Source organism: Myxine glutinosa, chromosome 11 (genome assembly GCF_964187855.1).
Source record: "Myxine glutinosa chromosome 11, kmMyxGlut1.1, whole genome shotgun sequence".
NCBI lineage: Eukaryota > Metazoa > Chordata > Myxini > Myxiniformes > Myxinidae > Myxine > Myxine glutinosa.
The window spans coordinates 137,816,486-137,842,775 of NC_136271.1; the positions used below are offsets into that span (position 1 = coordinate 137,816,486).

The 26,290-nt window shown below is 45.4% G+C and overlaps 1 protein-coding gene across 1 annotated transcript in view; it reads right to left on the reverse strand.

Annotated features, from left to right (window-relative positions):
• Nucleotides 1–26,290, reverse strand: part of WIF1 (Wnt inhibitory factor 1) — a 128,708-nt gene that overhangs the window by 18,487 nt on the left and 83,931 nt on the right. Inside the window, exons 4-7 of the mRNA XM_068130939.2 lie at nt 18,053–18,193; nt 15,746–15,841; nt 15,280–15,375; nt 3,102–3,191 (exon numbers count right to left, since the gene is read on the reverse strand). Coding sequence (XP_067987040.1) covers nt 3,102–3,191; nt 15,280–15,375; nt 15,746–15,841; nt 18,053–18,193 — 423 coding nt within the window. The remainder of the gene's footprint in view (nt 1–3,101; nt 3,192–15,279; nt 15,376–15,745; nt 15,842–18,052; nt 18,194–26,290) is intronic.

Genomic DNA, 26,290 nt, shown 5'->3' on the forward strand with positions numbered 1-26,290 from the left:
GTGTAGCGAATAGGCCTTGGGATAGAGGAGTTAGAACGAATAGTCGAGCTCGGTACATGCAGCGGTGCGTGCAGAGGTGGGGCGTGCGATGGGCCGGGCGATGGGGCAGGCGATGGGACGAGCGGTGGGACGAGCGGTGGGATGAGCGATGGGGCGGGCGATGGAGCGAGACGGGGAAAAGAACTGTCTTGTTGAGAGGCGCACACCGGGGCTGCGTGAGGCTCAACGAAAAAACATGGCGGGTACTTACAGTTCGAAATTTTCAACTTGGTGGCGAGTAAAAACCAAAGTACTGCAAATCTCACGGGCAGACACGCCGCCATAAGCCAGGAAACGAAACAGGGATCCATCACAATCATTCACACAAAACACAACACGACAGCACACGCTTAATCCAACAGAATCAATCAAATACACAGGACGACCGACTCAGCTCAGCCTGCTAGGCGAATGACCCGGAAGCAATCCCCTAGGACTGGGGGAGGGGGAGAGGAGATTGGGGGAGGGGGATAGGAGAATGAGGGAGGAGGAGAGGAGGTTGGGGGAGAGGAAGAGGAGACTGGGGGAGGGGGAGAGAAGACTGGGGGAGAGGGAGAGGAGACTGGGGGAGGGGGAGAGGAGACTGGGGGAGGGGGAGAGGAGACTGGGGGAGGGGGAGAGGAGACTGGGGGAAGGAGAGAGGAGACTGGGGGAGGGGGAGAGGAGACTGGGGGAGGGGGAGAGGAGACTGGGGGAGAGGGAGAGGAGACTGAGGGAGGGGGAGAGGAGTGAAGAGGAGTTGGAAAGGAATGAGGGGGAGGAGTAAAGTGACCCACTCCCCCCCCCCCCCCCCCCCCGTGTGTGTGTGTGTGTGTGTGTGTGTGTGTGTGTGTGTGTGTGTGTGTGTGACCTACTGCCCTGTGTGTGTGTGGCCCATTCCCCAATGTGTGTGTGACCCACTCCCTGGTGCATTCACTAATGAATGAACAGGGCAGGGGGGCGGTTTACACTGTGTTGCTCCAAGAGAAAAGTTCAATTACTTCTAATATTTGCCGTACCTTCTCGATTGGAACAACTGCCGGAGTGAGGGGGGAGAGGCGACTGAGGGAGGGGGTGAGGAGACTGAGGGAGGGGGTGAGGAGACTGGGGGAGGAGGAGAGAAGACTGGGGGAGGAGGAGAGGAGATGGGGGAAGGGGGAGGAGGGGAGACTGGGAGTGGGGGGGGGGGGGGAGGGAGAGGAGACTGGGGGAGCAGGAGGGGAGAGGAGACTGGGGGAGGGGAAGAGGAGACTGGGGGAGGGGGAGAGGATACTGGAGGAGGGGGAGAGGAGGTTTGGGGAGAGGGAGAGGAGGTTGGGGAAGAGGGAGAGGAGGTTGGGGAAGAGGGAGAGGCGACTGGGGGAGGGGGAGAGGAGACTGGGGGGAAGGAGAGAGGAGACTGGGGGAGGGGGAGAGGAGACTGGGGGAGGGGGTGAGGAGACTGGGGGAGGGGGAGAGGAGACTGGGGGAGAGGGAGAGGAGACTGAGGGAGGAGGAGAGGAGTGAAGAGGAGTTGGAAAGGAATGAGGGGGAGGAGTAAAGCGACCCACTCCCCCGTGTGTGTGTGTGTGTGTGTGTGTGTGTGTGTGTGTGTGTGTGTGTGTGTGTGTGTGTGTGTGTGTGTGTGTGTGACCTACTCCCCTGTGTGTGTGTGACCCATTCCCAAATGTATGTGTGACCCACTCCCTGGTGCAGTGTGCGTGATGTGGGAGGGATAGGGGTGGGGAGGGAGAGGATTTGAGCTCTTGAAGTCACATTTTACATGAGATGTAATGACACATTTCAAACTGTATTTCCCATGTGCACATGCATTCACATGTTATCAGAAGTAAATATATTGTGTAGATTACATCATTTGTGGATCTGATACATTTCCAGTAACCATTTTGTAAAACTGAATGTGCAGCAACTAAATGAAGATGTCCAAATGTCACACACATCCATGCCCGTGGGATTCCATGGGTGACCCCACTAGTATTATAAAAGAAGCTGTATCTGTCTGTCTGTTTGTTTGTCGTGTTGTAACTTGAGAACAGATTAAGGGATTTCAATAAATCCAACAACAGTGGATTCAGGGAACTCCCGGGAAGATTTGTGATGGAATTTTTTTTTTAATGTGCAGGCCTACATGGGCACACGGTGATGAAACTGCAAACCCCCAACTTCCGATGTTATTTATCCCAGCATGAAGGGCAGGATCTCCCAGGAATCCTTTTTTGTCCTTGCTCCATAGATTATCTCCTTTCATAGCAGATTATGTCGAGGAAACAGCCCCGTTTTTCTTTTAGCATTTACATAAAGGCAGAGATGAGGAGACCTCAGAGTTTGTTTCCTGTCACAGCCCATGCCTAATATGTATCCCAGACAGTTTGATCCAAAAAAAAGAAGAGAGGGTAGGGTGAGAAATTATTTTTATTTTGATCTTTCCCCGAGTGTGTTGTTGTATATTATTTGCAATTCAGCATCTAAAAAGTCTGTGATGAACACCCCATTACCAATGTCCTCACTCCCTGAGGGTATATAGCTATGCCGATATCTATACACTGCCTAATTTTATTTTATTTTATTTTTTGCAATTACACAAAGATTGGTATTCCCCTAAGCGAAGCGACGGATCTTACATTCTAGTACAAAATGAAAACCGATGATGGAGGTTTGCTCTCGAGTGAAAATCGAACAAGACTTTGAAGTATCTTCACTGTTTTCTGCGGCTGTTCGTGTCCGGTGGTTTTCTTTACACTGCCAAGTGTTTTTGACTCCCCTTGGCAGCTGTTTTATGACCACCTGAAACCTGGCACGTAGGAATATGCATGGTTCTTGAAATTTCATCACGCCAGACCGGGAGTGGGATCGGAAAAGCCTTCAGGTGCCAGATATCAAACAGAACTATTCTCCCCTTTTGGCTAACATGTTGATTTGGTGTTTGCTTGAAATATTCTGTTAAAACCATTCAGAAGAGGAATGGAATGCAAAAGTGGAGTGCAGTGAGCAGGATAAACCTGGAATATATATTTTTAAATCTCCTGAACATATGCAATGTTTCATTAAGTTGTAGGTAATTTTATTGAAGTTGCGGGACGTACTCCGCTCACAGTGCTCGCCCGTGTGGCTCAGCGGACAGATACACTTGCCCAGAATCGAACACCGTCCTCCATGGTAACAAGTGCAGTTCACTGTTAAAAATAAAAAAACAATCAATCAATACAATGCAGACAGCGACCAGCGTTTACTAAACAACTTGTGTGAACCACAGACGCATTAGGGGGTCACTGATTTACTGCAAACAGTTGGGCTTTTTGTCATTTAAACTCGATGATCTTAAATAAAGATAATAGACAAATAAATAAAAAAAACATTTGAAATCCATCGACGAAAGCTAGTCAGAATACCATTGCAACATGTGAATTTATGTGAGATTTTTGACTCGTTTCACTGATAAATATCACCGAAGAATTATTTTACAATAGGAGAGAGAGCAGGTCCTGTTAAAGCAATTTCCTAGGTAAGTGTTACGGATTCGTCACTTCCGTTGTGGTGGTTTGCATCCACTGTAAATATTTCTGATTCCATATACTATTATTGCTTTCAAGAGGTTTCTTGTCCATGAGCTGTTTTCTAAAGGTAAAAAAGTTAATGTTAAAAGAAACAGGAAACCGGATCGGGAACCGGAGGACGAAGAGAAAAAAGAGGGCGGAGCAAGAGAGTCGGATAAGAAGGAGCCGAGCTATTTACGGTCTGGAGCGAACGTTGGCGAACAACAGTCACTAGCGAACTTTCGGGTTTCCCAGGGAAGGGATTCCTATGACAGAGTGGTTAGCGCTGTGACAGATTAACCTGCGTGTCAGGTTTTGCAATCGATTCAGGAGAGAATCATTGTCGTACCATTGCGCCACGAGACCGGGCCATCGGCCATTTTGACTCGCGCAGGACTTGTGCTTCGCTCGCGGTTTCGTCTCTTTTCGACTATTGTCACCGCATTCAGACGTCGATCTGGGGCGTGTGTGTGATGTGGCTTTTTGAAGGTTAATTCGTCCATACCCGAGGGTGTGATCTCTCAGTCGCCTGGAGGGCGTCTTTGGATTTCCCAGGCGCCTTGAGGGCGCCTTTGTGCAGCTTCGGCTGTGTGACTGTATTTGCCATCCGCACGGGATTCTCGGACCTCGTTCTGGACCTCGTTCTGGCGATCGCTGGAGCGAATCAATTTCGTCTCGAAGCCGGGAATAAGAGACATTGGGGAATGTTCGTGTTTCACTCACTTGGAGCACAGTGAGTTATATATTACAAAACTGATGGTACCATCATAGGACATATTGATTGTACTTTTGAATACTATTATTGTTGAACTGTTATTCTTGTGTGATCTTAATACAATATTTGTTTGTGAGTAACAATTGGGGTGGCTTCTCCCTTGATCTTTGACATACAGAATAACATATTTTTCTGCCGTCACTCCTCTCGGGGCTCGGAGGTACACCGTGACCAGGGGGTCGGGGAGGAGCACGTAACAGTAAGCAATACTGGCTGTTGGTTTGCTGTCATCTTCCCAGTGGAAGTCAAGGGTAGTATTTTTGGATGTAGCCAGAGTACCATCAAACAATGGCCTACTCTTTTCAAAAGGCACGATGGAATCTTTAATATTACCATACAAGTAAAAACACTTGTCAGATGATCACATACCCAACTCACATTGTTGATGGATGGATGAGTTGCTCTGATATGCATTGTCAGCTGTGAGACCTTATATAGACAGGTGTGTGCCTTTCCAAATCATGTCCAATCAATTGAATTTACCACAGGTGGACTCCAATCAAGGTGTGGAGACATCTCAAAGATGATCAAGAGAAATGGGAGGCACTTGAGCTAAATTTGAAGTGTCATAGGGGTCTGAATACTTATGTAAATGTGATATTTCAGTTTTTTCTTTTGAATAAATTTGCAAAACTTTCTAAAATCCTGTTTTCTCTTTGTCATTATGGGGTATTGAGTGTAGATTGATGAGGGAAAAAATGAATTTAAACGATTTCAGCATAAGGCTGCAACATAACAAAATGTGAAAAAAGTGAAGGGGTCTGAATACTTTCTGAATGTACTGTATATAAATAAACAGACAGATAATGCCGTTTATTTATTTATAGATATTTCTTATTTATTTATATATTTATATATAAGTAAAAAAATTATATATATATATATCTATCTATATAATTATATTCCCTGTTTGTCGTTAAAGGCGGCAAAAAAGGGTTGGCGTCAGGAAGGGCATCCGGCCGTAAAACATTGCTTCAAAAAGGGGACCGAAAAACAACAACAACCACAGTTCCCGAAAAAGGCCAACCCCCGCTTTGCGGGGAAAAATGGCCTCTAAAGGTGGTTTTTTATCTATATAATTATAAAATTGAAATCTTGCGTGTTTGTATGTAACATTCGATCGGTCCGGGGGCGTGGCTTACCCCTTTGAGAGAGTAGTAATATCCACCATTTTATTAACTCGCATAGCTTTGAGGCCTGTTTTGTAGGCCCGTGGTGTCTTGCTCTCTCTCTCAGTTTTATTTCAAATCAAATTCGATATATCATTTCATTTTTCACAGTCGCTAACATAGTTTTAGACTCGGTTGAAAAAAAACGGGAAGAAAATCCGATGAAAGTTTCCGTTTATAGAACGAAATGAATTCTGAAAGGCTTGTATCTTCAAGGCCATTGAGTCTGTTTCACGCCTTTATCTTCAATCTAAGTCGCCATCTGATTTCATTTTTATCGATGGTTTTAGACTCGGTAAAAGAAATAATTGAGAACATTCACGCACACACGGGAAATTGCAGAGATATATTTTAAAAATCGCGCCACGTTGATATACGAAAATACACCGCCTAAAATAACAGGCATACAGTATATATCTTCGTCATTTCATTCAACATTATTACCCGGAAGTAAAATATGTTTCAGGAAATTACCGAGAGATATTTCCTCGATTTTTTTTATTATTTATATGCGCATACACTTTAAATAGGTTTATTTGAAATCTTTAATTTTCACAATGTAATTTATTTGTCATTCGATGATCGGCAAAACGATAGCACAAACACAATACTTTTTGCAGGAAGAATGTCGTATCAACCCTCCGACGGCGCTACGGACGCGGACAACGAATCACACCTCACGTCTATGGACGCGAATAGCAACATCCGCACGAATCAGTCATCAATGATTTTCATCGACGCGCCTGGAGGCACAGGGAAGACATTTCTTATTAACCTGATTCTCTCTAAAGTGAGAGCGAGTGGAGAAGTTGCCCCCTGCGGTGGCCTCATCTGGCATAGCTGCTACCCTCATGCCTGGTGGAAGAACAGCGCACTCAAGGTTCCAAATCCCTCTGACACCGAGGGAAGATGGCGTATGCAACATCGATAAAAATTCCACTATCGCAGACCTCTTTCGAAGTACAAAACTCATCGTGTGGGATGAGTGTCCTATGATCAGGAGAGAGAGTTTCGAGGCTGTGGATCGCACGTTGCTTGATGTATGTGACAAAGACGAGCCTTTTGGAGGGATCTTGACGATATGCTGTGGTGATTTCCGTCAACGTGATCGGAGATAAGGGCCGAAATCACATGTCACAGGTAAGTGATTTAGAACGCTGGAGAGGTGAGCCTTATGGCTTGCTGGCCCAAATAATCTCCCTGATGATGTCCAGCGTTCACTTTAGTTCTATTCTCATATCTATTCAAACTGACATTGACCCAACGGGTCATGGGTCGTCTAGGGGTAGCATCATCATCATCATTGGCTGAGGGGTAGCATCATTGGCTGAGGCGTAGCATCATTGGCTGAGGGGTAGCATCATTGGCTGAGGGGTAGCATCATTGGCTGAGGGGTAGCATCATTGGCTGAGGGGTAGCATCATTGGCTGAGGGGTAGCATCATTGGCTGAGGGGTAGCATCATTGGCTGAGGTGTAGCATCATTGGCTGAGGTGTAGCATCATTGGCTGAGGGGTAGCATCATTGGCTGAGGGGTAGCATCATTGGCTGAGGGGTAGCATCATTGGCTGAGGGGTAGCATCATTGGCTGAGGGGTGGCATCATTGGCTGAGGGGTGGCATCATTGGCTGAGGGGTGGCATCATTGGCTGAGGGGTAGCATCATTGGCTGAGGGGTAGCATCATTGGCTGAGGGGTCGCATCATTGGCTGAGGGGTAGCATCATTGGCTGAGGGGTGGCATCATTGGCTGAGGGGTAGCATCATTGGCTGAGGGGTAGCATCATTGGCTGAGGTGTAGCATCATTGGCTGAGGGGTAGCATCATTGGCTGAGGGGTGGCATCATTGGCTGAGGGGCGACATCATTGGCTGAGGGGCGACATCATTGGCTGAGGGGTGACATCATTGGCTGAGGGGTGACATCATTGGCTGAGGGGCGACATCATTGGCTGAGGGGCGACATCATTGGCTGAGGGGTAGCATCATTGGCTGAGGTGTAGCATCATTGGCTGAGGGGTAGCATCATTGGCTGAGGGGCGACATCATTGGCTGAGGGGTAGCATCATTGGCTGAGGGGTAGCATCATTGGCTGAGGGGTAGCATCATTGGCTGAGGGGTAGCATCATTGGCTGAGGGGTAGCATCATTGGCTGAGGGGTAGCATCATTGGCTGAGGTGTAGCATCATTGGCTGAGGGGTCACATCATTGGCTGAGGGGTGGCATCATTGGCTGAGGGGTAGCATCATTGGCTGAGGGGTAGCATCATTGGCTGAGGGGTAGCATCATTGGCTGAGGGGTCACATCATTGGCTGAGGGGTCGCATCATTGGCTGAGGGGCGGCATCATTGGATGCGGGGTGGCATCATTGGCTGAGGGGCGGCATCATTGGATGCGGGGTGGCATCATTGGATGCGGGGCGACATCATTGGCTGAGCAGCGACATCATTGGCTGAGGTGTAGCATCATTGGCTGAGGGGCGACATCATTGGCTGAGGTGTAGCATCATTGGCTGAGGGGCGACATCATTGGCTGAGCAGCGACATCATTGGCTGAGGTGTAGCATCATTGGCTGAGGGGCGACATCATTGGCTGAGGTGTAGCATCATTGGCTGAGGGGCGACATCATTGGCTGAGGGGTAGCATCATTGGCTGAGGGGTAGCATCATTGGCTGAGGGGCGACATCATTGGCTGAGGTGTAGCATCATTGGCTGAGGGGCGACATCATTGGCTGAGGGGCGACATCATTGGCTGAGGGGTAGCATCATTGGCTGAGGGGCGACATCATTGGCTGAGGTGTAGCATCATTGGCTGAGGGGTAGCATCATTGGCTGAGCGGCGACATCATTGGCTGAGGGGTAACATCATTGGCTGAGGGGCGACATCATTGGCTGAGGTGTAGCATCATTGGCTGAGGGGTAGCATCATTGGCTGAGGGGTAGCATCATTGGCTGAGGCGTAGCATCATTGGCTGAGGGGTAGAATCATTGGCTGAGGGGTAGAATCATTGGCTGAGGGGTAGCATCATTGGCTGAGGTGTAGCATCATTGGCTGAGGGGTAGCATCATTGGCTGAGGGGCAACATCATTGGCTGAGGGGTAGCATCATTGGCTGAGGGGTAGCATCATTGGCTGAGGGGTAGCATCATTGGCTGAGGCATAGCATCATTGGCTGAGGCGTAGCATCATTGGCTGAGGGGTAGAATCATTGGCTGAGGGGTAGAATCATTGGCTGAGGGGTAGCATCATTGGCTGAGGTGTAGCATCATTGGCTGAGGGGCGACATCATTGGCTGAGGGGTAGCATCATTGGCTGAGGGGTAGCATCATTGGCTGAGGGGTAGCATCATTGGCTGAGGGGTAGCATCATTGGCTGAGGTGTAGCATCATTGGCTGAGCGGTCACATCATTGGATGAGGGGTGGCATCATTGGATGAGGGGTGGCATCATTGGCTGAGGGGTAGCATCATTGGCTGAGGGGTAGCATCATTGGCTGAGGGGTCACATCATTGGCTGAGGGGTCACATCATTGGCTGAGGGGTAGCATCATTGGCTGAGGGGTGGCATCATTGGCTGAGGTGTAGCATCATTGGCTGAGGGGTAGCATCATTGGCTGAGGGGTAGCATCATTATCTGAGGGGTCACATCATTGGCTGAGGTGTAGCATCATTGGCTGAGGGGTCACATCATTGGCTGCGGGGTGGCATCATTGGCTGAGGGGTCACACCATTGGCTGAGGGGTGGCATCATTGGCTGAGGGGTGGCATCATTGGCTGAGGGGTCACATCATTGGCTGAGGGGTGGCATCATTGGCTGAGGGGTGGCATCATTGGCTGCGGGGTGGCATCATTGGCTGAGGGGTCACATCATTGGCTGAGGGGTGGCATCATTGGCTGAGGGGTGGCATCATTGGCTGAGGTGTAGCATCATTGGCTGAGGGGTCACATCATTGGCTGCGGGGTGGCATCATTGGCTGAGGGGCGACATCATTGGCTGAGGTGTAGCATCATTGGCTGAGGGGCGACATCATTGGCTGAGGTGTAGCATCATTGGCTGAGGGGTAGCATCATTGGCTGAGGGGCGACATCATTGGCTGAGGTGTAGCATCATTGGCTGAGGGGCGACATCATTGGCTGAGGGGTGGCATCATTGGCTGAGGGGCGACATCATTGGCTGAGGGGCGACATCATTGGCTGAGGTGTAGCATCATTGGCTGAGGGGCGACATCATTGGCTGAGGGGCGGCATCATTGGCTGAGGGGCGACATCATTGGCTGAGGGGCGACATCATTGGCTGAGGGGCGGCATCATTGGCTGAGGGGCGACATCATTGGCTGAGGTGTCGCATCATTGGCTGAGGGGTAGCATCATTGGCTGAGGGGCAGCATCATTGGCTGAGGGGTAGCATCATTGGCTGAGGGGTAGCATCATTGGCTGAGGGGTAGCATCATTGGCTGAGGTGTAGCATCATTGGCTGAGGTGTAGCATCATTGGCTGAGGGGTAGCATCATTGGCTGAGGGGTAGCATCATTGGCTGAGGTGTAGCATCATTGGCTGAGGTGTAGCATCATTGGCTGAGGGGTCACATCATTGGCTGCGGGGTGGCATCATTGGCTGAGGGGTCTTCTCCTCACTGCTCATTACTAAAAACTGCTCTTCTATGTGAGGATTGATAAATAAAAGCAATTAGAACCAGTAAATTTAGTTTTATATGGCATTTTGCCTCTCTATTAGAAAGTGTGAGAAAATCATATATCTTCGCCATAGGTTGACCCTTGAACCCCACTGTAACCATGGTAACCCCTTAATTATATATAACTAGGGCATGCCCGTACTATATCTATATCTAAAATTATATCCCCCCCCTCTATTTACATGAAATGGTTTGGTCCAAAGCGAACGGCTTGCGAGTGGTGACAATCCCCCCCCCTCTATTTACATGCAATGGTTTGGTCCAAAGCGAACGGCTTCCGGAGTTTGGTAAAGAAATCGCCATCGCGTGCACAAACGCGCAGGAAAGCGAATGAATCGCAAATTCGTTTTTATTAGTTGTAAAACATAGTTTAACGCCAACATAGTTTGCAAACGTGAAATAAATGAATACGCTCTCAAATGTGCCATCCGAGGCAGAGTGTGCCCGCCACGTTCGGCACACGCGATCGTTCGCTGCTCTCTGATTGGTTGAATCGTTTTTTGGACATAGCTCGGTAAGTAATTGTCCGATTAATATGAAACCTTGAAAAGGCACATCCTCGGGTCCCCAGCAATATACCTGGCAAGTTAAAAGTATATCGGACCCGTGGTTGTCGAGAAACAGCGGTCACAGACAAACAAACGTACAGACAGACAGACAGAGATTACTGGAATTATAGATAGATAACATTGACCCAACGGGTCATGGGTCGTCTAGTATATATATATATATATATACATCTGTATATGATTTTCTTTGCTTGTTACTAAACAATAGATGGCAGCGGGTTATCATGGACAGACAGAAGATCTAATTCTAAGGGGAATGGAGAGACACAAGGCATCACATATAATAATAATAATAATAATTCATTTATTTTGTATAGCGCTTTTCCAGAAGCCCAAAGGCGCTTTGACAGAGTGGAAAACATAATGCATAACAATACATGAAAACAACAATTGCAAAAAGACAAGAATCAAGAAAACAAACAGCAGCGATATACGGCATATATATAAGACAAGAATCAAAAAGACAAGACAAGAATCAATAGGGAAATATTTAAAGCAAAAGGAGGGAGAAGGAGAAGAGATAGTCAGGGGTTAAATGCTGTGGGTTGAATGTTGAATGCAGCGTTGAACAGGTGGGTCTTTAGTGATGTTTTGAATGTGGTGAGTGAGGAGGAGTCTCTGATGGTGTGAGGTAGTGAGTTCCAGAGGGTGGGAGCAGCGATGGAGAAGGCCCTGTCCCCCCAGGATCTGAATTTGGTCCGGATGGAGGGGGTCAGGAGGTTGGTACCAGCAGAGCGGAGGTTGCGGGTGGGAGTGTGTCTGGAGAGGAGGTCAGCCAGGTAGGATGGGGCCAGGTTATGGAGGGCTTTGTATGTCAAGAGGAGGATTTTGTACTGGATTCTCTGGGGGATGGGGAGCCAGTGAAGCTTGTAAAGGACGGGGGTGATGTGGTCACGGGTCCGGGAATGAGTGAGTAGACGGGCAGCGGAGTTCTGAATGTATTGGAGTTTATTGGTGATTTTTGAGGGTGAACCATAGAGGAGGCTATTGCAGTAGTCCAGACGGGAGGTGATGAAGGCGTGGATGAGGGTTTCTGCAGCCGTGGAGGAGAGGGATGAGCGGAGACGGGCAATGTTTTTCAGGTGAAAGAAGGCTGACTTTGTGATCTGTTTAGTGTATTTGTCGAAGGAAAGGGTTTGGTCAAAGATGACGCCAAGATTCCGGATGTGAGGGGAGGTGGATACTGGGATACCGTCGATGTTGAGGGCAAAGTTATGGGTGGATTTTGTGAGCGTTTTTGGGCCAATGATGATTATTTCAGATTTATCACAGTTAAGCTTGAGGAAGTTGATTTGAAGCCAGGATTTTATTTCAGTGATGCAGTTTGTCAGGATAGAGTGGGTGTCGGTGGAGACGGACTTGGTGGAGATGAAAAGCTGGATGTCATCGGCGAAGCAGTGGAATTGGAGACCATGACGGCGGATTAAGTGACCGAGCGGGGACAGGTAAAGGATGAAGAGGAGGGGGCCAAGAACTGAACCTTGGGGGACACCTTGGGGGAGGGGAGCAGTGGGGGATTTGCAGTTATTGATGGAGATGAACTGGCATCTGTCAGAGAGGTATGATTTAATCCAAGAGAGGGCAGTGCCGGTGACGTTAAAGGTGGATTCAAGTCGGGTGAGGAGGATAGTGTGATCGATGGTGTCAAAGGCAGCGCTGAGGTCGAGGAGGACGAGAATGTTGAGGTTGCCAGCGTCAGAGGAGAGGAGAAGGTCGTTGGTGATTTTGAGGAGAGCAGTTTCAGTACTGTGGTTGGAGCGGAATCCGGATTGGAATGTTTCATACAAGTTATTGGCAGAGAGATGATGTTTGAGTTGAGTGGCTACAGCGCGTTCCAAAACTTTTGACAGAAAGGGTAGGTTGGAGATGGGTCTGAAGTTGTTTAGGGTGTCAGGGTTTAGACCAGGTTTTTTTAGAATGGGGGTAACAGCAGCAATTTTGAGGGAAGGTGGGACGATGCCTGTAGACAGGGAGGAGTTTATTGTTGCAATGATAAGTGGAGAGAGAGCAGGGAGGGAGGCTTTGACAAAGCTGGAGGGGATGGGGTCAAGAGTGCAGGTGGCAGTTTTCATTCCTATGAGGAGTTCAGAGAGGTCAGTAGGAGAGATTGGGGAGAACCGAGACAGGGGATGGCAGGACAAGGGGGGGCAGGTGGTTGGAGGGGGAGCGGGTGCGGCGGTGGTCAAGCTGTTGTAGATGTTGTCAATTTTGCGTTGGAAGAAAGAGAGGAAGGAGATGCAGTTGTCTACTGTGAATGACTGGGTGGTGGTGTTCAGGGGGCGGAGGAGTTTGTTTATTGTCGAGAAGAGTGCTTTTGGGTTTCCGGAGCCAGAGTGGATAATTTGAGAGTAGTAGGCAGAGCGGGCGCGGGAGAGGGCATCTTTGTAGTGTTGTATGTGGTCCTTGTAGGCTTGGGAGTGAACTGTGAGACCCGTTTTATTGCGGAGTCTTTCAAGTTGGCGAGCACGAGTTTTCATCAGGTGGAGTTCAGGGGTAAACCAGGGAGCAGAATGGGTGAAAGAAACTGTTTTGGTTTTTACAGGCGCAAGCTGGTCAAGGCAGGAGGAGAGAGTGTGGTTGTAGTAGTCAGTGAGGTCGGAAGGGGTGTGGAGGTCAATGAAGGGAGAAGTGGACATTTTTTCAGAGAGGGTGGATGAGAATGAGGTAGGTGAAAGAGCGTTTAGCTTACGGAAGTTGATTGTGCGATAATGCCTTGGTGTTGGGGCGGGGATGTTGATGGTCAGAGTGATGGCTAAGTGGTCAGAGAGGGTGAGGTCGGAGCCATAGAGATGGTGCAAATTTAATCCAGTGGAGCAGACAAGGTCCAAAATGTGACCACGGATATGGGTAGGAAAGTCGACATGTTGAGTGAGGTTAAAGCAGGTGAGTAAATCAGTGAAGTCAGTGGTTATTGTGGAGTCAGTGGAGTCCATGTGGATATTGAAATCACCAAGGAGGAGGATTGAGGGGGAGAGGGAACATAGCTGGGTCAGAAAGTAGGAGAAGTCAGACAGGAATGATGGGTGTGGTTTGGGAGGGCGGTAGACGACAGCCATGACTGACTGCGTGTGACCAGAGAGTTTTAAAGCCAGGTGTTCAAATGATGGAGCAGATGAGATGGAGATGAGGTTGGTCTTGATGTCTTGACGGTGGATAACGGCAATTCCACCACCTCGGCCCTCCGAGCGTGGTTTATTGACGTAGGAATATCCATTGGGTGTGGTGAGGTTGAGTGTGTAGTAGTCCAGAGGTTGTTGCCAGGTTTCGGTGAGACAGAGAAAGTCCAGTTTGTTATCCAGGATGTATTCGTTCAGGATGAGGCATTTATTGTTGAGGGACCGGGTGTTGAACAGGGTGAGCTTGATGTTGTTTTGAACAGCAGGGATGAATTCAGGTGATTTAGCCAGGGTTCGTAGGCAAGAGGTGCGATCGTGTGGGTTGCTGTGACCAGGTGCGCTGGGACGAAGAGTGAGAGTGCGCTGAGCCGACCAGAGGACGGGGATGGAGTGACCTGATTGCAAATAAACAAACTTGCGACCGGAGCCACGGTGAATGTACCTGGGTCGTCGGAGGAGTCCATTTGATTTGATGGCAGAGATGCATGATGGGGTGGAGCGGGTATTGAGCAGAAGAAGCCTTGCGGCGGAGTACTTCAGAGCCATGCCAGGCAGGAGCGAAGGGACGAGTACGAGGCCAAGGTCGAGGAGGCAAAGCGGCAAACGCAGCGGCAAACGCAGCGGCAAACGCAGCGGCAAACGACTGCAGCCGCTAATCAAGACCACAGCGGCAAACAAGGCCACAAGGCCACCGGCAAACAAGGCCACGGCCACAATCAACGGGAGCGGGCCTTTCGAATTCCGTATTCCGTACCATCAAAAGCAGATTCCGTTATCCAGCCGGAGAACACGCGGCACGTGCGGGTGTGAAAAGGCAGGACAGGTGTGAGATGTCAGGTCAGAAAGGTAGAAGCAGACCCTGTACATCCATCCAGTCGGAGAAGCGGCGAATATGCAACGCCAGCGTCCTCTCGCAACCGAACCCGGAAGGATGGTGGGTTTGTGGGTGGTATATATATATAGGTGGTATATACATATAGGTGGGTTTGTGGCAGAAATGAAAGGTGCAGGGGAGTATAGGTGGGGCAGTGAGCATGTAGGAGCAGGGTTGGGTTGTGAGAAAGCACAAGGTGCCGATGGGCAGCACTTTCGAAAGACGAGAGGCAACATATACAGGAAGTTGGTTCCACAGACTAGAGAAGAGAAGGAACTTTGGGCACAACCTACTTATTTCAGTGTTTTAGGATAGTTAAATAATAAGCATGCAATTTTGCATTTTAACATGAGCTTTCAAATAATATATTATCAACTGCTTTGTAACTTTAACTTCATCGAGAGAAAATAATTAGCGATAGTTATGAATGAAATATTTGAACTTTTTGAAGTATTTACTTTGACGAAAGCATGGTTTATTATCACAAAATGTCAAGTACTGAGTGTACTCCTGTCTTTGATTTCAGGGTATGTGCATACCTTTGTCACAATATTGTCCAGAATATCCTTGTGGGCAAATACACACTCCAGGGCTAATGCACACACCTCCATTGAGGCATTGAGGGTTGCACAATGCTACACACACACAGACACACACACACACACACACACACACACACACACACACACACACACACACACACACACACACACACACACACACACACACACACACACCACAGTAAATCAGTTAATAGCACAATATTAGTACATTATTTTGATAAAATGCAATGGATACTTCACATACAGGAATACTACCAACCATCATAATAGCCTCTATGGATCATAAGTCAAACCTCACTCCATCATTGAGTTGAATTTTTTAAAAATCCATTAATGTAAGCATGCCAACCAATCACTGGTTCCTAATGCAAAGACCGATTAAGTTTTCCCCTATCTAACAAACGTAATATGAGCTGAACTTGATTTCGAGAGATGGAGCTACCTTTCTCACAGTATGTGCCGCTGTACCCAGTTGGACAATCACACACCCCTTGCTTGGTACACTCTCCACCATGCCGGCAGGGGCGATGGCAGCCAGCTGGGGAAACACACACCGAGGAAAGCAACACTGAATGATAATTGGGTATATTCATCATCATGGAACAAGACTGAATGATAATTGGGTATATTCATCATCATGGAACATCTAAACATCCTTTGTTGAAAAATCAGTTGCATTGACCTCCATTAGAACTCGGTCGGACGCCAAACCGCCTCAATTCAAGTTCGTGGCCAAATTTTTTTAACCTCACCTGAAGAGAGGGTATTGCATTTGAGTCCGTCTGTTTGTGTGTTTGTCTGTCTGTTTATTAGTTGCAAAATCGAAGATTTTTCAAGTATATTGGTCGGTTCCGTTTGTGGTTCTGGCTGTTTGTCTGTCTGTTTGTCTGTTTGTCACCGGCCTACAGGTCACAATTCTAAACCGATCGTCACGAAACTTCACCAAGTTGTATAAGTCATCCTAATTGAAAAGCCTATTGATTTTGAGGTCAAAGGTCATCTGGAGGTCAAATTTCTAAAATCGCCATTTTAAATCCGATTCACTTGAAAATTGAATAGCATTTGTATATCAAGTCACTAAATTGGGAAATGAACTATTTTTGAGGTCAAAAAGGTCAAAGGTCAACTTAAGGTCAAATTTTAAAAATCATCAATTTTCATCTAAAAAGCCGTCAATTCTCAACCGATTGACTGGAAAATTGAACAGCATTTGCACATCGAGTCACTAAATTGGGAAGCATACTATTTTTGAGGTCAAAAGGTCAAAGGTCAACTCGAGGCCAAATTTTAAAAATCATCAATTTTCATCTAAAAAGCCGTCAATTCTCAACCGATTGACTTGAAAATTGAACAGCATTTGCACATCGAGTCACTAAATTGGGAAACTTACTATTTTTAGGTCAAAAGGTCAAAGGTCAACTCAAGGTCAAGCTTCCAAAATCATCACTTTTTATCTGAAAAAACCCATCAATTTTCATCCAATTGACTTGAAAATTGAACAGCATTTGCACATTGAGTCACTAAATAGGGAAACCAACTATTTTTGAGGTCAAAAGGTCAAAGGTCAACTCAAGGTCAACCTTCCAAAATCATCATTTTCATCTGAAAAATCGTCAATTTTCTTCCTATTGACCCGAGCTTTGATCAAGATTGTCAATTTTAATCTTGATGAAATGGACAACTTGCTGTATCAATGGAATTTTTTTTCTTGGGGAAGGGGTTGGGGGGGGGGGGGGGCGTATTTTGCAAGTATCGTGCTCCGCATGACATCTTGTTTGTCTGTTTGTCCGCACAGAATAAATATGATTTTCTCTGCAACCATTGGTCCAGTTGACAGGAAATTTTCTCATAGGTGCAACTCTACCTGTAGAATTTTTAAATGATAATTATGACGTCATAGGTCAGGTGGTTCGGCCGCCATCTTGGAAAAACCGAAACAATTTGCACCTCTATATCTCCGAAAGTGCTGAATAGAAAAAATTGAGACATGGCTCATTGTAAAGAACTCTCCATGGGGAATAAAATATGTTAATCATGATGTCATAGGTGCCTACATTATGACATCATAATTCGACAAGTACAAAACTTCATCCTATCAAGATGAAATTTCTTGAGCGTCATGTAGGCATAAATTGAGGGAGAATTTTTTAAAAATAATGATGACGTCATCGGTCACGTGGTTCTGCCGCCATATTTGTTTTAACACAAAAGCCTTAAAAACCACTGAAAATACATCCTGGCGAGGGTTTGCAATCTCTGATTGCTCCTTTACTTGTTTGATTTGTACTCTGAACCAAAATCACCACCAGTCATTCTCAGAACCAAAATCTCTTCAATTTCTACTCCAAGCCAAATCACCTCGATTAAACTCGGAAGTCGAATTAAATGAAATCACAGTCTGATCAGTTGTGTTTCTTAGAACACTGGTCCGATGCTGTCAATTCTGATATTTTGTTTACATTGTGTATGGTGTATTAGTTGATGCAATGTCTTACAATAATTAAGCAAATTCTTATCTCGGGTTGCACCCAAAGATGTAGCTTTTACAATAACCTTTTAAAGTTATAATCAAATGCTGCCTCTTTGTGCATCAAACAATGCACAGATACTCTTCACATGATGCAGCAGATTTGGAGCTTCAGTATGCAAGAACTAAAAACTGAGGCCCATTTTATACCAAACTCTCCCAAAAAGTAACATCAAGTTTAAAATGACTGGTATTGTAAAAACCCGAGTGGTTAAAAATTACCTTTTTTGCAAACTTTGAAGAAAACTGCATTTTCTGGGGTGGCCAAGATCACGTCTCCACCCTGCTCAATGACGTGAACGATGGCACGGAATGCCGCCACACCATCACGTGATCCCCGGCAAGGAAAACTAACACGTACCACTAGAGGAGATGGTATGAGAAGGTAGAATTAGAAAAAGAAAGGAGAAATGTGCTTAAATGATGAGAGGATCGTTATGTTGCCATAGTGATAAAAATGTGAAAAAAGATTAGTTAAACAATGCAAGTTAAATTGATTTTTCAAATAACGTATCCACAAATCATGTTGGAAAATTTATACTAGTGAATGAAACAAAATGTCGGAAAATTTAAACAAGTAGTCAATACCTTATTAGCCTGTCCCCCGCTGTTTTGCAATCATGTCTGTGTGTCTGTGTGTCTGTCCAAACCACAACGTTTTTACCATTTAAGCTTGTGTCATCAATTTTCAGCAAACCTTTAATTTAATATGAGAACATGGAGAAAATAATTAATAATTGGGTCAAAATGTTTTTGGCCAAAATCACAGTAAGTACAAATAAATAGGCTGCATTAGCCCATCCACCACACAGTGCGAGACGGCCAGGTTTTGTAATCGGTTCTATATTTCTTTATTTACCATTTGAGCTTTTGCCATCAAATTTTTAACGAGCCTTTATTATGAGAATATGAAGAGAACTAATTAATAAATGTTACAATTTTTTAGCTGTTGTTTTCGTCAAGTTTAGTGAGAGTAAAAAGTGGACGCCGATGTGTTTTGTATTTTTTTTTGGAGGAAAGGTCAAAGCTCGTGGAAGAGCCAGAACAAAGAACAGATCAGGATGCAACATAACAAAAGGAACAACAGGAAGAGAGTTGGGAAACAGCAGAGCCGAAGGTCAAGATAGACTGAGACAGCCAAACAATTGATGCGGGTAATGATGACGGGTCGGGGAGAATGTAGGGGGTGGACATGATGGATACAGAGACAAACTCGATGGAAGGAAAACTAATAAATTTGGGGAGATGTAGGAGTGCTTTAACGGGGGTAGAAAGATCACAGTTTTGGATGGGGGATGATCTGAGATAGTTGTGAACAGCCGTCTTGAAGACCTGGAGGGAAGAGTGAGACCGAAGAGAATGTGGAAGCCAGGTTGTGGAAGTGGAAGCCAGCACCACAAAATGTGGGAGCCAGCACCACAAAAAAGAGGAACAAATGAGTGGAGGTGAGCAGTGATCCTGGACCTTGGCAGCTTCACCAAAAGGGGGCTGCCGGTGGACCATGTAGAATGAATTTTATGGATAAACCCAGGGGGAACAAATCACAGAGAGGGCAGAGGGTCCAAGACCAGAAAGGAGGTGGAAGACAGGAAGACAACTGACCCATCTGAGATGGCAAAGTGACAGGCTCATATCACCTACTTGCTGTGAGTTTGAGATGCATTCTAATTTACTTTGCAGTTTTTACTGCAATTGTAAATATAACACGGATATATATATATATATATATATGTATAGTCATATGGAATTGTTGCTTGATCAACAACTTTACATAAAACATTAGCTTCGTGACAAAAGTTAGTTTCCCCCAGCAACATGTAATGCGAAATGATCCAACGTGATCAGACTGCAGATCACAGGTTTGGACAAACTTAAAGCTCCAATAAAGGCTAATAGATTCACATCATTCTTCATTATAATGAGCAGTTCCCAGGGTTCTATAATATCACTGGAAAGTCCCCCCAAGCCATACATTAAAATATACAAATGGTGGGAAATTAACATGAATAGTTTAAACACCATAACAATTGTAAAATAGTTATTATTTTTGTTTATTATCAATTGTACAATTTAAAATATTGTGGTATAATAGTTATTATTTGGTTGCATATCCATTACTTCAATAACTGCATCGAGTCTGTGACCCGTCGACATCACCAAACTCTTGGTATCTCCCTTTGAGATGCTTTGTCAAGCCATTTTCAGTTGTTTGTTTTGGGGGTTTCTGACTTTAGTCTCCTCCTCAATAAGTGAAATGCATGCTCCATTGGATTTAAATCAAGAGATTGACTTGGCCAGTCTAAAACCTTCCACTTTTTACCCCCGATGAACTCCTTCATTGCGTTGGCAGTGTGTGTTTTGGGTCATTGCCTTGCTACACGGTGAAGCACCGCCAAATGAGTTTGGAGGCATTTCTTGTACATTGGCAGACAAAATGTTTCTGTTCACTTCCAAATTCATTCTGCTGCTGCCATCATTAGTTACACCATCAATAAAGATTAGTGGGCCCGTTCCAGACCAAGCCGTGACACGACTTCAACATGCTTTACAGATGTAATATGCTTTGTATTTTAATATGTATATTATGTATATTTTTAATATGCATTTCCTTCCTTTCTCCACACTTTCACCTTTCCATTGTTTTGGTAAGGGTTTATATTAATCTCATCTGTTGACAAAACTTTGTTCCAGAACTCACTGACTCACCTCTGTACTTCTTGGCAAATTCTATTCTGGCTTTTCCATTTTTGGTGTTGATGAGAGGCTTGCATGTTGCGGAGTAGCCTTTGTAATTCTGCTCTCGAAGTCTTCTGCGAACGATAGATTGTGATACTTTCATCCATGCACTCTGGTGGTTGTTGGTGATATTACTGACGGTTGTTTTAGGGTTTTTCTTCACAGCTCTGATGATTTTTCTGTCATCAACTGCCTGCGTTTTCCTTTGCTAAATACACTAGTGGTTTCTTTCTTTTTCAGGATATTGCAAATTGTTGTATTTGCTATGGCCAATTTTTGTGCTATGGTTCTAATTGAATTATTATGTTCTTAAACTTCCAAATTACTTGCTTTTATTTCATAGACAGTTCTCTGGTCTTCATTTTGGTTTATGCCTACTGACTCTAAAGGCAGACTGCCAAGGACAAAGCAGGGGCTAAAACCAAGACTAGACATTCATAGCTCTTTTATGTGTGAATAATCAATGCAACAAGAAACACCTGTCAGTAATCTGTTCCAATGCTTATGCTTACCTAAAATGGGGGTGGGGGGGTTGGGGGGGGGGATGTCCATAAAAAGTGCTATTGTTCTACACTGGTAAAACATATGCATAGAAATACCAAGAAATAAAAGATGACTTTCTGTACTCTTGCCTCATTCATTTTTTGATTTCGTATCCAAATTTCTTGAGTATATTGAATAGCAATAATAACAAATTTGCCTTCATTGTTCCAATACTTATGGAGAGTATTGTAAATACAACTCCAATGGGACTTAAAGCTGCTTAACAATTCATTTTTTATTACGTTACACCAAAAATGAGTGCACTGCCGTCACAACCTGCGACAAAATCCAGTAATAGGCTGATTGGGAAATGTGCATTTAAAGCACTCTTAAAAGATGAACAGCGCAATTGGGAAACACATTTAATGTGCTATTAAAAAAAAAAAGTTGACACCTCTCATCCATGTCACTTTCCCCACGGTTATATCACAACGAGCTGATTCGTCACATGGTCACGGATTGCTTAACCTCAATATGAGGCCATTCATGAATTATGTAATGCTATTTTTTGGTAATTTGCATAACGTAGCTCTTGATTACGTAACGTAATGTAATGCTTGATTACCATGTGTTCTGATGTACTATGCGTTCTGACAGGTTTGATTAAGCATTACTATTATTCGACATATGATTAGATTTTCTGGTGTCCCTCATCGTGAATAACACTCGACCCAAACAAAGCCAATGGTTTTAGTAAGTTGCATAACGTAATGCTTGATTACGTAATGTTACACTTGATTACCATGTGTTCTGATATACCGAGCATTCTGACGGGTTTGATTAAACATTGCTATTATTCGACATATGATTAGATTTTCTGGTGTCCATCATCGTGAATAACACTCGACCCAAGCAAAGCCAAAGGAAATCTGACGCAACAGACCCGGGCAGTGTGTAATCAAGAGAGGCCTACAGGCATAATGTGTTTGGCCCATGAAAATACCAAGATGGCAGCCATATTTAGTCTTGGTGCTATGGTGGGTGGAGTCAGGTGACAGATGTGGTGTGGCCCAGCAGCTGTCCGACCAATCGGTGCACATTAAAAAAATCGACCCCCAACAAGAACCCCAACAACAATTTTATTTATTACAACAGCAACGCAAAGCTCTTGTAGACCTACAACATGTTTCAAGTAAAAAAAATTTTTATTAATTAATTACAAACAAATACATAAATTATAAATAATTAATAAATAAATAAATAAATAAATAAATAAATAATTACAAATAAGAAATTTATTTATTTATTATTAATTACAAACTGCAATGTAATCACAGGCCATCAAACATATCAAGTAAACAAAATAGCAGGTTTGTGACTTCACTCCCACTCCCTTCCCCAAACCACTTTTCTAATGCATTCTCCTACAACCCCTCTTCAACTCCCCCCCCCCCCCCAACCTCCCACCCCACTCCTTTTCCTCACTCAATTCCTCCCAATCAAATTTTTTTTTTCTCTCTTTCTTTCCCGATACTTTTATCATCCTCACTTCTATATTTTCAATACTCTTTTATTAAAGTTGCACCCGATCACTTTGTACATGTATAGATAGCCCCTTGATATACAACCCAAGTTGTCTTCGTTTGGAAGATTTGAGCCAGGATAAAATGCTATTATTTTTACCAAGCTATACAAAAAACTTATCATGAGAACTATTACACAGAATTATCTAATTACCGGATAAATAGAATGAAGACCTAATCTTGCTCTTGAAGACCAAGTCTCATGCTAAATAACTATATCCTGAACAGGCATTAAAGGAACATTGTCAATAAAATCATCAAGTTATCCAAGAGAAATCTGAGATTATCAACACAATGATGAGGGCAGCAGCGTTTGCATGCTTGGGGCAGGGGTGAGTCGAGGAGGGAAGAGAGGCAGAGGTTGTTGACATGTTGGAATTATCCGCCACACTCTTGTACTCAATGCAAATCTGGTTCTATTTAGAAATCCTTAACTCAGCAATATGCAATTTTACATCACAGCCAGGGTGGGAATAGGACCAGTTAAAAGTGCAAAAAAGCAGCACTGCAAGAACACGAGTTGACCCGGGGGAGATACAAAGTAAGTACAGAGGCCTGCAAAAGTATTGATCCCCCTCCAAAGTTTTCACATTTTAAATGTCATTTGAGCTTATTTCATGATGCTTTCAAAACAAACTTGATATATAGATTCTTCACAAGCTACTCCAAAGTGATAAAGCTAAAATGCAGCTAAAATGTGAATAATCAAAATAAAGACCAGTTGCTGCACTGTAGTTACAAGAAGGAAGCCGGACATTAACAATACATACATACATACACACATGCACACAACACAACAACAACATGCATTTTAAGGCCATGTTCCCTGCTAGAGCGGGGGTTAGCCTTGCGGTCCCCATGACAATCTTCTCCATTTTGCCCTATTTTCTGCATCTCTCCTTGTTAACCCCCTTGCCCGCATTTCTTCTTCCACCATCTTTAGCCAAGTCTTTCTCGGTCTTCCCCGTCCTCTACTTCCTTCTACACTAACTTCCATCACTCTTCTCAACCAGTCACTTTCATCCTTCCTCAATACATGACCAAACCATCTCAACCTGTTCCTCTTCACAGCATCAATCACAGGCAATATTCTCATCATCTCTCGCAATTCATCATTTGTCTTCCTCTCTCTCAACGATACTCCGCACATCCATCGAACCATTCGCATTTCCACCCTTTCCAGCCTTCGTTGCTGCTCTACGTTCATTACCCATGTCTCGCTCCCATAAATCATAACACTTCTCATACATGCAGCATACACCTTTCCCTTCAGCTTCAGCGACACTCTCCTCCTCATCAGCACGCCACTCAGTTCCCGAAACTTCTTCCATGCACATCTCACTCGAGCAACCGTTGCCGAGTCTGATCCACCTTCTCCATTCAGCATGTCTCCGAGGTAGCAAAATGTTTTCAAACCTTCCAGCTTCACGCCGTCTCCAAGATCCAACTCAACATTTCCTCCATCTGCAGCTCCCTCTGTGCACACCTTACATTTGAATGTAGCTGCCACACTGGTTAATGACCCTCTCAGACCACTACATTTTTGATGAACCCACTCAGCACACATTGTACATTGAATGGAGTTCACTCCGACACCCTTCCTGCACACAGCACACGGCCACTACCCAGTTCTTTCCACCTCACCACATGCTTTACCACTTGCCAGCACCTTTGTCTTTCCGATATTCACCTTCAGACCTTTTGTCTCCATACATTCCTTCCACTTGTTCATCTTTTCCTTCAGTCCATCCATACTTTCCGCAATCAACACCAGATCATCTGCATACAACAACTCCCACGGTAAACCCTCCTTTACGGTCTGAGCCAGCACCTCCATCACAGCTACAAATAGTAGTGGACTTAGTACCGACCCCTGATGCACTCCCACCTTCACCTCAAACTCACCACTGTTCCCGTCCTTCGTCCTTACAGCTGTGCGTGCTCTTTTGTACATTGCCATCACTACTCTGATCAACCATTCCTCCACTCCTAACTTCCTCAATGCCCATGTCAATACTTTGCGTGGAACCCTATCGAATGCTTTCTCCAGATCAACAAACCCAAAAAACAACTTCTTCCTCTTATCCATGTACTTCTCCTGCAACTGCCTCACAATGAAAAGCACATCTGTCGTTCCTCTTCCTGGCATAAATCCAAACTGCATTTCGTCGATCTTCACTTTCTTCCTTATCCTCCTCTCCAACACCCTTTCCAATACCTTCATTCCATGCTCCAATAACTTTATCGCTCGGTACGAGCCACACTCCAGAGGGTCACCTTTCCCCTTGTATAGAGGGACGAGGGTACTCAGTTCCCAATCCACTGGAATGCGGCCTTCTTTCACCACCAGATTACAGATCTCTGTCATTCTCTTCACACCCCAACTTCCTGCTGCCTTCAACATATCTCCCACAACTCCCGTCGGCCCTCCCGCTTTTCCACTCTTCATTGCTTTTATCGCTTCCTCAACTTCCTTCTCAGTTATCTTCTCTGCCGGTCCTAAAACTGGGTTACTCTCTATGTTGCCATCCCATTCATTCTCTGTATTCAACAGCATTTCCATATATCTTTTCCATCTTCCTTTAATTCCATCTGGGTCGACAACGATTTGTCCCACTTCATCCTTCAAGCAACTCACCCCCATCACATCACACCTCTCTTTCGCTATCTGCTTTGCCATCCTGAATACTGCTTTCTGACCCTCTTCCGAATCCAAGCGTTCTCCGAACATTTTCCTACATGCCTCCTGCGCCTTTGCTACCTCTTTCTTTGCAGCCTTCCTGGCTGCCTTATAACTTTCATGCTCTGCTGTTTCTGCTCCCGTACCCTTCGCCTTCTGCCACTCTTTGAACTTCTTCCTCTTCTCGTCAATCCTCTTTCCAACCTCAACATCCCACCACCATGTTTCCGAGTGCCTCGGTGGTCCTTTTGTCCATCCACATACCTCACCAACGGCTCCCAACAGACTAGCTTTCATTGACATCCAACCACTTTCAAGCTCAACCACATCATCCTCTACCCTACTCAGCCTCTCTTTTAATGCCTCCCTTACTGTCACCTCTTTCAACCTCCACACCTTCATTCTCGGTTGGTACTTCACCCGCCGAGCTCTCCTCGCACCTTTCACCCTTATGTCGCAGACAACCAAGTGGTGCTGTGAAACAGCCTCCTCCCCCGGGATCACCTTTGTGTCCCGGAGGTGCCCCCTATCTCGCCGACGCACCATCAGGTAGTCAACGGTTGTCGTCGACCCACCTGACGTGTATGTAACAAGCTTATTGTCCTCTTTGTGGAACTGAGTATTACAAATCAACAAATCAGCTCCATCAGCAAACTCCAAAATCCTTTCACCTTCTCCATTTCTCACACCATATCCGTAACCCCCATGAACTCCCTCAAAACCATCCATACTCCTTCCCACATGTCCATTCAGGTCTCCTCCCACCACAACAACTTCCTCATCTTTCACGTTTTCCATCAGCTTCTCTATCGCACACCAGAACTTGGCCTTCTCTTCATCGCTTCGACCAACCTGCGGAGCAGGTTCCGCGCACGAGGCTCTCGGGAGCATATCCCGAGATGACGTTCACCAAGAGCTTTCCAATCATCATTTTCACCATCATCAACCTATCACTCACTCTAGTCACACTCACCACAC